General features: G+C 37.2%; 1 protein-coding gene across 1 annotated transcript in view; it reads right to left on the reverse strand.

Moving 5' to 3' along the window:
- The window catches only part of MEOX2 (mesenchyme homeobox 2), a 96,398-nt gene that overhangs the window by 18,547 nt on the left and 62,039 nt on the right, over positions 1-15,812 (reverse strand). Inside the window, exon 2 of the mRNA XM_006880259.1 lies at positions 8,798-8,970. Coding sequence (XP_006880321.1) covers positions 8,798-8,970 — 173 coding nt within the window. The remainder of the gene's footprint in view (positions 1-8,797; positions 8,971-15,812) is intronic.

A 15,812-nucleotide genomic window follows, 5' to 3' on the forward strand; every position in this document is an offset into this window, starting at 1 on the left:
AGTGAATAAGGATGAGAGAAGAAGAATTGATGCTTTTGAATTGTGCTATTAGAGAAGAGTGATGAATATCCCATGTACTCTCAAAAGAACAAACAGATATATCTTGGAGAAAGTAGAACTAGAATGTTCCTTGGAGGCAAAGATGGTGAAGATTCGTTTCATATCTTTTGGATATGTTATTAGGAGTGACCATCCCTTGAAAGGAACGTCATGCTTATAAAGGTGGAGGGTCAGTGCAAAGAAAAGAAAGACCCTCACTGAGATGGATCGGCCCAGTTTCTGCAGCAATGGTCTCAAATGTGTCAGCACTCATAAGGATGGCACAGGACAGGACAGAGTTCATATCTGTTGTTCCTTGGATTAAAATGAGTTGCATGTGATTTTAAGGCATTTAACAACAAAACCACCAATAATGTGACAAATTATCCTGTCTGTTCTCCTAAATGAGACTGATTGTATGAAACCCAATATGAATGAGGAATAATGAGAAATCCAGTATATACAGACTTTGCAAGCAAACAAATAATTTTTATTAAAAAATTAGTGATTCAAACCCACCAACAAGGATCTCAACAAACAGGCTTGGAGACTAGTTTCTGATAAGTCACAACACTAAAAATTCTGCAGACCAATTTTATTCTGTACACATAAAGCTATCATGGGTTGATAGTCACGCCATGGAAGCCAGTTATTTATTTTTCCATCTTTTCCTCTTTATGAGTAACAATATTAGAAATTAATAAGAAGAGTTTTGAAAATGTGATGTGCACCTCATAAATTTTGATCTACTATTATCTTTCCTAGTAGCCTTATCATATGCTACAACCTTTGTTTTCTAGAACTAACATCTGATCTTTACAACTCATCATTCCATTGGAAATGTCAGGGCTTTTTAAAAATAATAATATTCTACAATATCTCTGTTCATTTAAAACTAACTAACTCCTCCATTTAATACTACCCTATTCTTCTAATTGAAAACAATGTCACACTAAATTTTTTCTATATAGAAGGCATAATATGAATTAAACAAAGGAAATATATCCCTTTTATGCTAGGTGGCAAGTCAATGAATGGAGAAATATTCCAAAAGTACTGACTAATAGGTAAGTACGAATAAATAAATTAGCATGTATGGATAAATAGATTTTCATGTGGAAACACAATTTCTTAGATAAAACAATTGGAATGGGAGTGTCAGAGACAGTGCGATTGGCACAGGACAGAGCGGAGTTTAGGGCTGTTGTACATAGGGTCGCTATGAGTCGCAAGCGACTCGACAGCACATAACAACAACAACAACAAAAACAACATAGATTTTTAAAAATAGATGTTAAAAAAAAAGGCCCATGTGAGGTAAGAAAAGAGAAAAAAAAAACCAACCAAACCAGATGAAAGACAAAAACCACTGCTTATTTGCCTCACACACATGGAAAGTTCTCCTTTAAATTCATCCATAGGATGGATGGCTATTTTGAAGATTTTGACATTGGGCCCTTCAATGATTAATGAATAACAAATAAAACAAAATCCTTTTCATTTCCACTAATGGAATAAGATCTAACTAGGTGGGATTTTCCATTTATCTTGGCAGAATAGTGATTCATTTAATCTGTTATTCTGGTAAATTTACCTAGGTTTCATACCCATAAGAGCATAAGAGCTATGAAAACCATTTTGAAAATGCAGTTTCCTACTTTTCCTATAATGAGCTCTAGTGGCCTAGTGGTATGAAGCTGTGTTGCAACCCTCAATATAAGAAAAGTTGTTCTGTGCTGTCGAGGCACAACCAACTCATAGCTGACACTCCAGCAGGTTTTCAGAGGCAGTAAATTGCTGTGGAGATTGCCCAACCTTCTCCTGGGCAGCAGCTAGTGGATTCAAAGTACATACTTTTGAGATTACAGAGTAGCTTCTTACCAGAAGGACATCAGAGTTCCCTGTTAGTATAAAAGAGAATAAAACACACCAGAATAATGTAAGCAGTCTTTGGACAATGGATTGCAGCATTGTGCAGAGACATATGGCTCAAATTACTTTAAGAGTCCAGCATTTGAGCCCAGCATTACGCAGAAGCAGGCAGTTTGCATCCAGAATATTGTTGTTGATTGTCATTGAGGTAAGCATGACTCACAGCGACCCTATGAAAAAAAGACCTGAAGCCTTTCTATAACTATCATAGTTTCTCAAAATTCATAGAGTTTCCAGAGGCATGTTGTTTAGGAAGTGAATACCACTCCTGGTCCAAACCAGAATAAGTTTGTCAAATATATATTTTGGAAAAGGAGAGTCTTTAGACTCACCAGTTCTTCAAAATACTCCAAGTTGTTCTACTAAATAAAACTTACTACTTAGTTGTGAATTGAAAAGAATTTATGATATATCTTTTAACATATGTGAATGCTAGAATATTATGTTGTTATGTGCCATCTTTGACTCATCGTGACCATATGTACAACAGCTCTGAAGCCTGCCCTGTCCTGAACCAGTTTCACTGTCTCTGACACACCTACCCCCATTGCCCTAGTTACGGTATCAATCCATCTCCTCTGGTGTTTTCCCTCCACCTTTCCAAGCATGATGTCCTTCTCCAAGGACTGGTCCTTCCTGGACATGTGTCCAAAGCATGAGATGAAGCTTCAAAATTCTAGCATCCAAGAAAAAAATTGATTTCACTCTCACCAAGACAGACCTATTTGTTTTCTTGGCAGTCCATCATATGTTAAAAAAATAACTTGGGGTGGTGGGAGGAGTACGGGGTGGGGGGGTTGTGTACCAGGGAGGGAGTGTTTCTTTTACTTTTGAAAGAGAGGAGCAAATGGGGGAGGGCTGGGGGAAGAGAAGTGCATCAATGAATGAATGGGGAAAAAAAAATTCAAAACAAACCACTGTATTTTTTTTTAATAGTACTTGAAACTCAACTTTGTTCTAGGGCCTCCATTTAAATTTAACATAAAATAATTTTAATCCTATGTGTCAAGATAAAATTACTTTGAAAGCTGAACCTCTTCATTTCTTTTTTTCTTAGACCAGATGAAGTTTAAGGGAATTACAGACTTTCTTAATATGTAAAGACATTGCACTATTAAATAAACATATTGTAAGAGTCCTGTGTTATTTTATTATTACTACTCATCCTGTCTCCATACCTTTTAAATCTATATGAAGAACAGATTATTTGGGAGGCTGGACTTTATGAGGAGGAATCTGACATTAGGATTGTAAGAAGACTAATCAGCAAACTCTGTTATGCAGATGACACAGCCTTGCTTGCTGAAACTGAGAAGGACCTGAAGTGCTTGCAGCAGAAGGTCAAGGACTGTAGTCTTCAATATGGATTGAAGTTCAACATCAAGAAGACAAAGATGATTCTCACCATTGGGCCAACTGGCAGCACCATGATAGATGGAGAAGAAATTGAGGTTGTTAACAGTTACACTTTCTCAGCTCTACAATCAATATGCTTGGCACCAGAGCAGAGAGGAAATCAAAAGATGAGTTACATTAGGTAAATCTTCCGTCCAGGACCTTTCCAGAGTACTGAGAAGCAACCATGTCAGTCTAGAGACTAAGGTGCACCTAATATGCATCAGAGAGTTGGACAATGACTAAGGATGACAGAAGAATTGATACCTTTGAGTTATGGTGCTGTAAAAGAGTCTTGAACATGCCATAGACTGCAAAGAAAGCAAATAGGTCTTTTTTGGAAAGGGTGAAATAAAATTTCTCCTTGGAGGGTAGGATTTTGAAGCTCTGTCTCACATACTTTGGTCACGTGACTAGGAGGGAACTGATCCTTGGAGAAGAACATTATGCACAGAAGGGTGGAGAGATAGCACAGGAGATGAAGACTCTAAATGAGATGGATTGATACAGTAAGTAGGGCAATGCAGGTAGGTGGGTCGGGGTCAGTGAGACTGGCTCAGGACAGAGAAGGCCTTAGAGCTATTGTATGCATGGTTGCTGTGAGTCATAGGTGACTCGATGGCACGTAACAACAAGAACTCATGAAAGAATTTGGAATATCTGCAGCCTGAGTGATACTTTAGGATTTAACATTTTTTTAAAAGAAGAGAAACTAATTTGTTGTTAATGCTATTATTGTTGTTATGAGCCATCAAGTCACCTGCAATTCATAGCGATCCTATGTACAACTCTGAACCCTGCTCTATAGAGAACCACCTTATCGTCTCTGACACATATACCCCCATTATCCTTGTCACGGAGTCAAACCATCTCATCAAGGAGTCTTCCCCTTGCACTGTTCCTCCATCCTCTCAAGCATAAATAGCTTTATAATAACATAAATATGTACATCTTAAAACATGACACATATACTACAGTGATAAAAGCAAAGTAACTATTTAAATGCTATACAGACGTATACTTATATATAGTCACTTAAAATTTCTAGATGAAAGTACATGTAGATGTTTCTCTTATTATAAAAGAGGGAGCTCTTGTAGCCTGGGAGTAAAAGGCTGCACTGCATTCTAGAATACATGTGGTTCAAATTCCCCAGCTGCTCAGAAGAAGAAGGATGAGCGCTCTCCTCCGTGCCATTGACTGCAGCTGAAAATCCTCTGGAGGGTCAGCTATGGGCCAGTTCCAACGCAGTAGCACAAAACAGCAATTATAAGTAAATGTTCAATAAGGAGAAAATGATTTCTGTAAAGCAGCTCTGCTATATATTGAGTTGATTTAATATCTATTCCTTTTTCCTTTGTGTTATATACTTATGAACTTTATGTCTCCATTTGAATACTTTAAAAAGCTTGTGCATGGCATTGAAACTGAAGAGGGAGAGAAATGTATAAAAGGAATATATGATTAGGTATTATTAGCATGGTAAGAGTCCGGAATAAGAGCTGCATAGTAAAGTGGTCTGAGGGTAGGGGATCCTGTTCCAATAGTTTTGGGATAATCTTCAGCAGAATTTTGCTTGTTTGTAGTGTTAGTGAGACTGTAGTTCACAGGACATTGAGTTTCTAATCCTAAGAATGAGCCTTTAGTGGTTTAAAACCACCAGCAGTTCTGCTGGAGAAAGATGGACAATTTCTGCCCAGGAAATTTAAAGTCTCAGAAACCCAAACAGGGAGGGTCAGTTATAAGTCAGTCTAACTCAATGACAATGAAATAAAGATAATTTCATTTTCTAAAACAAGGTATGGGAATGATCATATGAAACACAATACGAATTAAGGAATGTGGGAAACACAATATACATGAATGAAACACAATGTATACGAATTTTGTATGCAAACCTATATAAAACAAAAAAATAACCCACGCTAACAAAATGCCCTCCAAAAAAAAAAAACAGAACAACAAAACTAATGATAGAAAACACAAAATAAATGCTTTCTAAGAAATCCAGACTAGTAAAATTTAGCTCAGGGAATATAAGTAAATCTTATAAAATCTTATTTTAAGATAATTATATATATCCATTCCAAAAAAATAATATGTAAATCCACTGGTATTGCATGGATTCTGACATATATATCAATCTTATTGTAAACAGTAAAACTGTTCTTTGGGCTTCCAAAGCTGTATATCTTTACAGAAGCAGATTGCTTCAGCTTTCTTTTGTGAATTAGATGGTATATCCTAATCCAGATCACTGTAATATTTACAAGCCCACACTGGCTTAGAAGAGGCTAAAACCATATTAACTGAGGTTGTCTCTATCAATGAACTCTTCTTCAAGTTACCAAGTGACTGGAGCTGCATGGATAACTTAGGTAAAACGAACAGAACTTTCTGGGTCATTCTCAATTCCTAATTTACAAAACTGTGATAAAATGACATAATTCGTTACACAGAAAAAGCTAAATACTACAACATTTTAAAAGATACTTTAAAAAAATTAAAATAAGGTGTGAATATTTGTCTGGAATATGTATATATATTTAATTTTTTATATAATTGCATATAATAGTTTCTCAAGTATGGCAAACCAGTTAGGAAGAAAGAAGACATATTCAAAATGTCATCCAAATTTCCAAACCAGATTTATAGGAATGTTTTAAAAAGTAATTTTCTTAGACCAAAACAAAGGTCAGACTTCAGCCTTGTCAGACTAGACAATGACAGATAATTATAAACCATTCTCAGATACTCAAGTGAGTCTTTTCTTTTGTTTGAGAATATAACACTGCTATCCATTATTTCTGTAGATTAGAAACAAACTAGGGCATCAGAGCTTTAGTAGCCATTGCATTAGCTCCCATTGTGGGAGGAGGGTTGCACTTGGTCTCAGCTGCGGACACATGATCTTGCAAATCATCAACAGCTGTGAGGCCAATAGAAGATGACTTTCTACATTTTAAAAAACAGTGATGACGGTGGCGGAGGGAATGTGAAGACAATACCGTGAGAAACAGTGGTGGAGAGTATGTAAAGAGACTGTGGCAGGGTGCAACCAGAGGAACCCTGGAGATAAAGGCCACAGCTAAAGGTTTTGCTTGCTAGATGACTGAAGGGAAGGTTTGCTTGTAACTTCTCTGAGAGATAGTTTGTTGGATGATTTTGGAAATCAGAAGTTTCTTGCATTTGTGCTGTTGAACTGAACGTAGACTTCACTAAAAGGAATATGTGACTTGCAGTGTGTGACGTTCTTTGTGTACCCTATTCTCCAAACTATTTCCCTAACAAACCACACAATTGTGAGCTGAGTCTGTGAGTCTTGCAAAGAACATTGATCTCAATGATTCCTAGAAATAGATGCAGGAACGTTTGGGTGGTGTGTCTGACCATGGAGTTGTTGGTATGGTAATGGTGGCCTAGTGGCAAGAAGCTGCACTGCAATTCCAAAGGCACAGGGTTTGAATCCACAAGTTCCTCCACAGAAGGATGTGCAATTTCCTCCAACACTTTTAACTGCCTTTGAAAACCAGTCAGAGGGTCAGCTATGTGTCAGTTCTGACTCAATAGTACACAACAACAACAACAACAACAATATGGATATTATTGATGAGAAAAGTTCCCCTTTATGAAGAGGGTAGAAGTCAGACTCAGCCACTCCTACATTGCATCTGCTTCTTTTACACAAATCATATCTGTTATTTGATATATTAGAGAAACTATGATTACATTTCCTGGAGTTCACTGTCTGTTTTAAAGAACATTGTTGTGTATTATCTCTTGCTTTTTTCCTGATCCCAGTTTAAAAAAAATAAATAAATATCTTATAGATTTTTGGAGCAGCTTCTGAGCATACCAAATACTGTCCACTTTTGGAGGAAACTTTGTGTGCAAGCTTCAAAGGAAGGAAAATGTTATGTTCTATAACTCAGGTACTAGTTGAAATAATAAATTAACCATAAGTTGCCAATGACTAAAATATTTCTTTATATATTTCCACCACCCAGAAACATCCTACCAAAATCTGAAATATAGAAATCTACGGAAGTAAAGCAGACCATTTAAGGAATTAGGCACCATTAACTTGCCTTTCTAAGTTATGTGTTCGTTTGCCACACCTTGATCATGATGTTTTACTTCCAGTGAGTTCCATGGTAGCAGCAGATCATACAATGAGAGAGGAAGTGAAACTCTTACCTCTAAGAGTGCCTATTATAACTGCACTGTCCATTAAGATGTTTCCATTTCTCTTCCAAGAATATTTTTCTAAAGATTAACAATATTAACTATCATTAGGCTAGATATTTGTTGGGTATATCAGAATACAAAGATCAAATTGTTTCCTATTGGAGTAAATCTCTTGTTCAACTGCAATCCAAGAAAGCCACCTAAATTATTTAGCTTTCATGAGCTAGAGTTCAGAGACTGTTAATAATTTCAAACTATCCTCTAAATGATTGGGTACCATAACTTTTAATTTCTAAAATCAACACAATTTCAAAATTATTTTGATCAATGGGACCAAATGATGTGTTTTCCTATTTCTCCCAGTATTTTATACCCTTTGAAGCTATGCTAGAGCATTGGATCATTCTTTGACATTAGATCTTAAATGTTAAGTGAAATGGGTCATTTCCAAGTGAAAACTTTTAAGGGTTCATGCTTGAGGCTTTAACTCCTTCTTACCTCCTATGGTTATCATCGAGACCCTATCCTGAGATGTCAGAGTCAAAAGTGGTCTATGAATTATGACTTGGAGGGTTGAACTTACAGAGTTAGTATGCAAAGTGAGTAAATAATAAAATGTATTTCTTTCTATACCATTGATGCTTTGGAATTAATTTATTATTATTGCAACACACCATGCCTAATACAGAGAAAGAAAACAAGACATGAGGTTGCCAGTGTTTTATGCCAATTAAGGAGATTTTAAACTATAAGTAAAGACATTTCTTCATCATATACCATCATTATTAAAAATAAAATCATATTTAAAATAAAAATCACCAGAAAGCATAATGTCAGGATAAAGGATGGTTCTTGAACTGAAATATGTGTAGCTTTATTTAAAACTCTTCCGATTATTCCTTTTTGTTATCATTTACTTTGGTTTGCATACATATTATTTTTTTCACTTACATTGTGTTGTTATACAATCATTCACTTTTTAAAAAATGTGATTTTAGTGAAAGTACAGAAAGGTTGTGTTGTCATTATCTTATTTTTCATATTCATATTCTTCTTTTTGCCACTTTGTGGATCTAAACTTTAGCAGAGAATAATGTCTCTATCCTCCACCTAACTGATATATGAGAGCCTAGATCTCTATATTTTTTAAAATGCCAAAGGATTCTGTTTACTTAAAGCATAAAAAATGAACACAATAAAACCACATAAAACAAAACCATGTAATGGCAATTTCCAATTTCACCTGTCTTTCAGTCAGATCCAGGTTCACTGCTATCTCATATCGCCTCAGTCTTGTCAGATAGTTATGATGGGCAAATTCTGCTTCAAGTTCTCTGATTTGTTCTTTGGTAAACGCTGTCCTTTCCTTCCTGGGTTTGCTGTTGACTTCTGACTTGTAATTTCCTTCTTGGGAGTCTGAAAAAAGAGAAAGACAAAACCGTTGTTGTTACTGCTTTTAGGTGGCATCTCATTGTCTACACCTCACAGCAACCCTAGGAGCAGCAGGTAAGAACTCCACCCTTTCCTGTGCCATCCTCTGATCATCTCTGCCACACTCGAGCCCACTGTCACTTGATGCCATTCCAGCTCACTGAGGGTCATGCTCTCCTGCACTGACACTCTACTTTTCCTTGTGTGATGTCTTTTTCCAAGGATTGGCACTTCCTCTTAACATGTCCAAAGTACATGTGATGAAGTTGGACCATCCTTTCATCTAAGGAGCAGACTGGTGGCACTTCCTTCAAAACTGTTTGTTTGTTTTATGCAGTTCCTGGAATAGTTAATACTTTTCTCCAACACTACAATTCAGTGTGAAGACCTGACTATGAATTAATTATAAAACAATGTCTAAAGAGGGGGAAACGGGCTATGGGGGTACATGGCCATGAGTGTGTTTCTTAAGGGGTCAGAGGGGAGTGAAAATGGCATAGCCAATCACTGCCCCAGAACAGAAATCAGGTAAAGAGCTGTAGCCCAGCCGCACAATGCCTTTAGAGCCGCACCAACAGCAAAAGCATCATTTAATTGTTGTTGACTCACAGACTCACAATTGTGGTACCAAAAGTGGGGTTTATTTTTTTTAAGAATGGGGTTTATTAATAACTTGGTTGCAGAGTGGGGAGACAAAGAATATCACCCAAAACAAGTCTAGGTTTTAGCCCAAGTTCCAAGGCACAATCTCTCAATTGTCCAGGCTCTGGTTTCAGTTCAGCAGTCAAATTCAAATCACCCAGCAGGGTTTCCCTCCAAGCGATCAAGCATCAAGGAGAAGTTGTAAGTCAGCTTCTCATTCAAGCATCCAGCAAGAACAGCAAATACCTTTCACTGTGTCCTTTATCTCAGGGTTTCTCTGCATATACCCTGCCACAGTTTCTCCACAGCCATGCTACAGTCTCTCCAACACCATCACCAGGGTCTCACCAACAGGGTCTCTGCTCCAATCTCCCTCAAGTTTTGTAGCCCTGAAATGAACTCTTTCTCTTATCCTAGTTCCACACATGCTCATGATTTGCAAGACCATATGCCTGCAGTTTAGGTAGTAAGACACCAGAAGGGGCTAACTGTAATGGCTAAAAAGGCCAAGTCTTAGGCAAACACTATAAACTTTCTTACCAGAAATATTTACTATGTTAGTACTTTCCCAAGTATTGTGGTTGGGTCCTATAGAAATCAAAGACAGTAAGATTCTTCTCAACAGGTTTGTTGTTGTGTACCCTCAAGTTGGATCTAACCCATAGCTGACCCTCCTGCAGGTTTTCAGAGGCAATTAACTGCACCAGGGAGTTTGCCCGCCTTTCTCCCATGGAGCAGCTGGTGGACTCAAACTGTGTGCTTTTGGGATTGCAGTGCAGCTTCTTGCCACTAGGCCACCAGAGAACTTTATTTTAAAATGTATTTGCTTTAAATTAACTTGCAGCTTAATTGCAGAGTTCGCTAATTTTCGCTTTTTAAAACATGAACTGAAATGTTTACTGCTCTTTATATGCTAGTGCAATAATTGCCTTGTAAGACCTCTCTAGAGAAGGAAGTTACATAGGATGGCTTTTTTCCCCAATAAGGAACTTTGTTCATATACCTAAGCTCTAAATATTACTGAAAGGAACATAATGGAAGAAAAGTGATAACTCAGTATATGAATGCTACAAAACCAAACAAATGGCAGTGGGATCGATTCTGACTCCTAGATTCCCTCCATGCGTTTCCAAGGTTGTAAACTTTTAAAGGAGGAGACTACAACTCATTCTTTCATGGAATGTCTGGTAAATTCAAACCTCTGGATTTTTAGTTAGCCGCTCACCATGTTAAACACTGTATCATCAGGGCTACTGATAAAAATAGTTCTTTTTCTTAAATTATGTGTGAGATAAACAGAAGAAATACAGTTGGTGACATTAGTTGCCCAAGACATCAAATTTTATAAAGCCAAGTAGTAATGACAATAATATAAAGCACCTTTCTTCTCAAAGTTTTAATAGATGAGTAACATGATAGAGTGTTATAATAAAAAGTACAAAGGAAGGCCTGGGTTAGAACACCAAAAGTAAAGAAGAGCACCTTGGTTTTCTAGCAGCCAGCAGGATATTCAGTACTTGTCTCCAGCACCACAACTCAAAGGTATCAATTCTTCTTTTGTCATCCTTGTTCACTGTCCAGTTCTCAGATGTATAGTTGTTGTTGTTGTTGTTGTTATGTGCTGTTGAGTGGCTTGCGACCCATAGTGACCCTATGTACAACAACTCTAAACTCTGCTCTGTCCTGTACCAATCTCATTGTCTCCGACACACTCATCCCGATTGCCCCAGTCACCAAATCAATCCATCCCTCAGACGGCCTTCCCCTCCTGCGCCTGCCCTCCACCCTCCCAAGTATGATGTCTTTCTCCAAGGACCTGTTTCTCCTTACAACACGACCAAAGTATGTCAGACGAAGTCTCAGAATCCTTGCCTCCAAGGAGCAGCCCAGTTTAACTCTCTCCAAGATGCGTCTGTTTTCTTAGCAGTCCATGGCTCCCTCAGCATTCTTCTCCAACACCAAAGCTCAAAAGCATCAATTCTCCTTCTGTCCTCCCTGGTCATTGTCCAGCTCTCTGACACATATAGTGATTGAAAAAAAGCCCATGACCTAAATCAGGTACACACATTAATCTTCAAACTTCTCAGCACTTTACCTGGCAGTGGGACTTGTTCAATGCAATATATCTTCTGATCTTCCAGACTGTTGGTACCAAAGGCGTTGCTAAGGCTCCAAGTAAGATGGAATTGTTGACATTATCCTATACGAAGGGGGGCAATTATATTTTCTAAGAGAACAAATGATGAATGCGGTATAGAAAACTTAATGCTGAACCAGTGGTTACAAAGGCAGACGTTTTTATTTTTTTTAATAGAAAAATGTACTATGGTATGATTTGTAACAAATCTTTTTAGATACATAGTTTGTGTTTTGCTTTGTTTTATCCAATGATGCTTATGTAAGCCAACATATATACAACAGCTGATTTTTTAGAGTCCTTTTTTCTTTCTGTCTGTTAGACATGGAAGAGTTAAATGAAATGAGGAGGGTGCTGTACAAATGGAAACGCACCCGACAAGGCATGCTAACTCATAAACAATGCTGTTTGACTCTCACCAGATACTAAGTTGTCCAGATGTTAAGTTTTCTAAGTCTAGTAGCAGCAGTAATAGAGTTGCATCAAAACTTCAGCATGCTGGCCATTCTTTTTCCTCTCACAGATCACAAAATATGTGCACTGGCAATGTCTAAAATTCTCCATAACTCCCTGACCACACTTCTAGTCACATCACTTATCAGCATGCTGGCTATTCACTGTGGCAGGGCATGCAGAGCTCTTTTAGCACAGAAGGTCATCATCTATGATATATCACACAGGCTGACTGCATTTTAGAGTCAGCCATTGGGATCAGGTGCGTTACTTAATAGACTGTGTGGACTCGCAGGTAGACTATATTTACAAGATGTTAATTCATCTGGTTCTGAATGGCTTAGTGTGAAAAGAGTAGTGCTACCAAACCCAAGACATGTAAATTGAATCCACCAGCAGCTCCCTGGAGAAATAGGGGCATTCTCTCGTGCGATTATAGCCTCTGAAAATCCACTGGAGGGCCAGCTATTAGTTGGTTCTAACTTAATGGCAATGAATCGAGTTGAATTTTGAAGTGGAAACTGGAGTCCACCATGTTCTTTGTTTCCTAAACTACAGATTTGCCAAAATCCTTGTAGTTGGAAGTATTTAGCTACTCTAGCATTGTATGAGCATAGGTTCCAGATGATTGAATTGGTTTTTGGGTTTTTTTTAAACAAACCAAAAACTTTTCCATTGGCTTTTCTGGCAAACTTCAAACAAAGTCCTAGCACAGACTCTTCAGATAACAAGTTCTCTCAAAAGAATCCATGTTCTCGCATAAATCAGAAGACTTTCTGCCAACTAGAGCCCCAGTCAGGCTGAAATCTGCGGACGATTATTCTTTGTGTGGGGACAGTACTCTTTTTCTCTTCAAGAAAGCAGCTCTGGAAGCTGACAGCAAAGCCAGAGCTTTTTTCCCCCCTTTCCTCATGTGCAATTCAATTTGAATGATTCATGGTTAGCACATTCCCTTATGTAAGCATGAATGAACAAATTCACATGGAGGAAAGTCTATTAACTTGTATTTGTTTTTGTTTCTTTGAAACCTATCTGTTGTAACTTCTGCAATATTCCAAAGCACTTCACAAATACCACACTCCCACACTTAAAGACACACAAGCAAACACAGTGTATGGACCAATGCTCAGAAAGACAAATAGTGTCATGAAATAAAAGGGTCTATATATGCACTCATTGTAATAGAATATATATAACGGGAGGATTATATGTCCACTGACTGGATTTAAAAAAAAAGTAAAACAACTCTGGCTACCATTCAACATTTAGATCCAAAAGCAACTTACTGAATGCCTGGATTCCAAACCACAATTGCTCACCAAGTGAAGCCCAGTGACTGAAGTGGAGCTGAACATGAGTATATTTACAATAATCACAGGGAGAGTATTTAAATCGTCATTATTGAGCTAAAGAATGTGTGTTTCTCTTGACATAATCTCAGAGAATGTCAGCATAGTTGAGATAGCATCATTGTCTATGGGGGATGTGCACATTTTTGTATCTGTGATTCTGCAATAGGTTTAACTACAATGCTCTCACATTTTTACTCCTACTAAACCCTACTCCTCAGAACTGCATTTCTGGATCTGCAGTTTCGAAAACCTTGGGTGTTTAACGTTTGGGGTTTTGCTTGTTTGTTTTTTGGTTTTTTATTAATTTATTTTCTATTTTATTTATAACGCCCAAAGTCTATCATTTTCTGATCCCAAAGACTCTGCTACCATCACCTGACTAGCTTTTCTTTGGTGGAAAATGGGTGGGAGCCTTGGATGAAGCTTTTGGCAAATTATATTTTTGCTTCCATCTGTTTCCCAGCTGTTTCAACTGAGGCAAAGCACACTTAGTTTTCTTCAACCTCACATAGCCTGTGCCAAATGGTAGGTGTTGAGGGGGAAGCTGGAAACTGCCTTCCTTTCTTCCCTACAACCACAAACAAAATGTCACCATCTGCACAGTATATTTCAATGTAAAATATTACAATTGTTGTTTTTCGTCTCAGATACTTTAATGCACATGTGAGTGCAGCCTTATGCTCCCTCACCTCTTTGAGGAAATATTGACTTATGCGTTCAGGTAGAGCTGGCAGCCCCAGTTCCCTAACCTTTTGCTCCCTGGGACTATGCTAATGGAAGAAGTCTGCAATACTTCCGTGGAGGATAAAAATTGCCCTCCAAGGATTGTTTCTGTCTAGCGTTTAGAACTTCTCCACATGTGACTTTTTATTTCCCTGAGTGCAAGAGGATGCCAAAAGATAATAATGTTTTATTGAAGACAAGTAATGTAAGGGCTTGGTCTGTTCACTAGTGGCACCGCATATTTTTAGCAAAAGAGAAATATTAAAGTATGACTGATTGTATTGTTGGCTACCCTGAGTAAACTTATTAACTTGTTTAAATGAAGAACATAATTTACCTGTGGCTGTAGAATATAAAAATGTAGGGAAACATCAATATAGCTTGAATGGAAAGGAATTGAATGGAAATGGAAATGAAAAGGATGAGCGATAAATGTCTGCATACTTAAGTCCTTAGTAAATTTTCCATCAGTTTTATGAGTTATTCCAAGTGAGAGATAGTCTGTTATTTTATTAGCAAAGTTGCTTAAGCACTAAGCATAGGAAGCTAGTCAAGTATCTTCATATAGCCTTGGTAATTGTGGGTGAAGTAAGATACACTTAGAAAATAATCCATTTTATACTAATAATTTTCAAATTATATGGGAAGTTGCCTTTTTTATAAAGAATTTCTACAATTTGCAAGTTTACTTTTTTAAGTGAACATTTCAGCCTCTCCAAATGTGATTTGTAGTTGTTTGATTTTTGTTGGGTTCACCCCACCCCAATAAAGAACTTCCTTCTCTGGGTTGTAATTCTTCTTGCTGATTCTCGCACTAGATCTGAGAACCACAGCATAGTGAGCTGCTTTACAGACAAGGCGTACAATGTAGTAAAATAGTATTGAAAACCACTGATCTGGATCAAGAAGAGAAAGTCACTCTGAAGACATCAATTATTCCTCGTACCTTTAAGGTCAACAACAACAACAAAAGTACAGCTAAGATAACAGTTTCTGTTTACTTATAGCACCAGGTACATTTCCCTGAAAAAGAGCAACAAAAGCATTCTCATTGACGCATATTAAGTTGTAATGCTAATATTGTCTTCAACATGAAAAAAGCATCCTACTTATTGAATTAGTTAATGTCAATTGATTACACTACTGCTTGTCCCCATATGGTCTGGGATAGTCTAATTCTGTTAGATTACATTTTACTTTATTTCACTTTAATTGTTTATTTTTAAAGTAAACAACTTATAGAGAATATCCTATTGCTTTTTCTTAAAAGAATATGATCCTCAAATGATAGGTTATATTCAAAGATTTAACTATGCATAGATAGAAGTTTTATAGAATAGTCTTTCAATTTTAGTTTACAGATCAGCCCTTTTACCCTAATGAGTTAATAATTAAGCTTTATTCAACTAAATTTTAAAGGGACAGTAATAGAAATTTAAATATCTGTAACTATATAGGTGGTTAACAGTACTAGTACTTTACCACAAATTGTTTTCTCAAATGCCAAATCATGAAAAGTG

The sequence above is a fragment of the Elephantulus edwardii genome, unplaced genomic scaffold (assembly GCF_000299155.1).
Source record: "Elephantulus edwardii isolate Elephantulus edwardi_28Jun2011 unplaced genomic scaffold, EleEdw1.0 scaffold00007, whole genome shotgun sequence".
Lineage (NCBI taxonomy): Eukaryota > Metazoa > Chordata > Mammalia > Macroscelidea > Macroscelididae > Elephantulus > Elephantulus edwardii.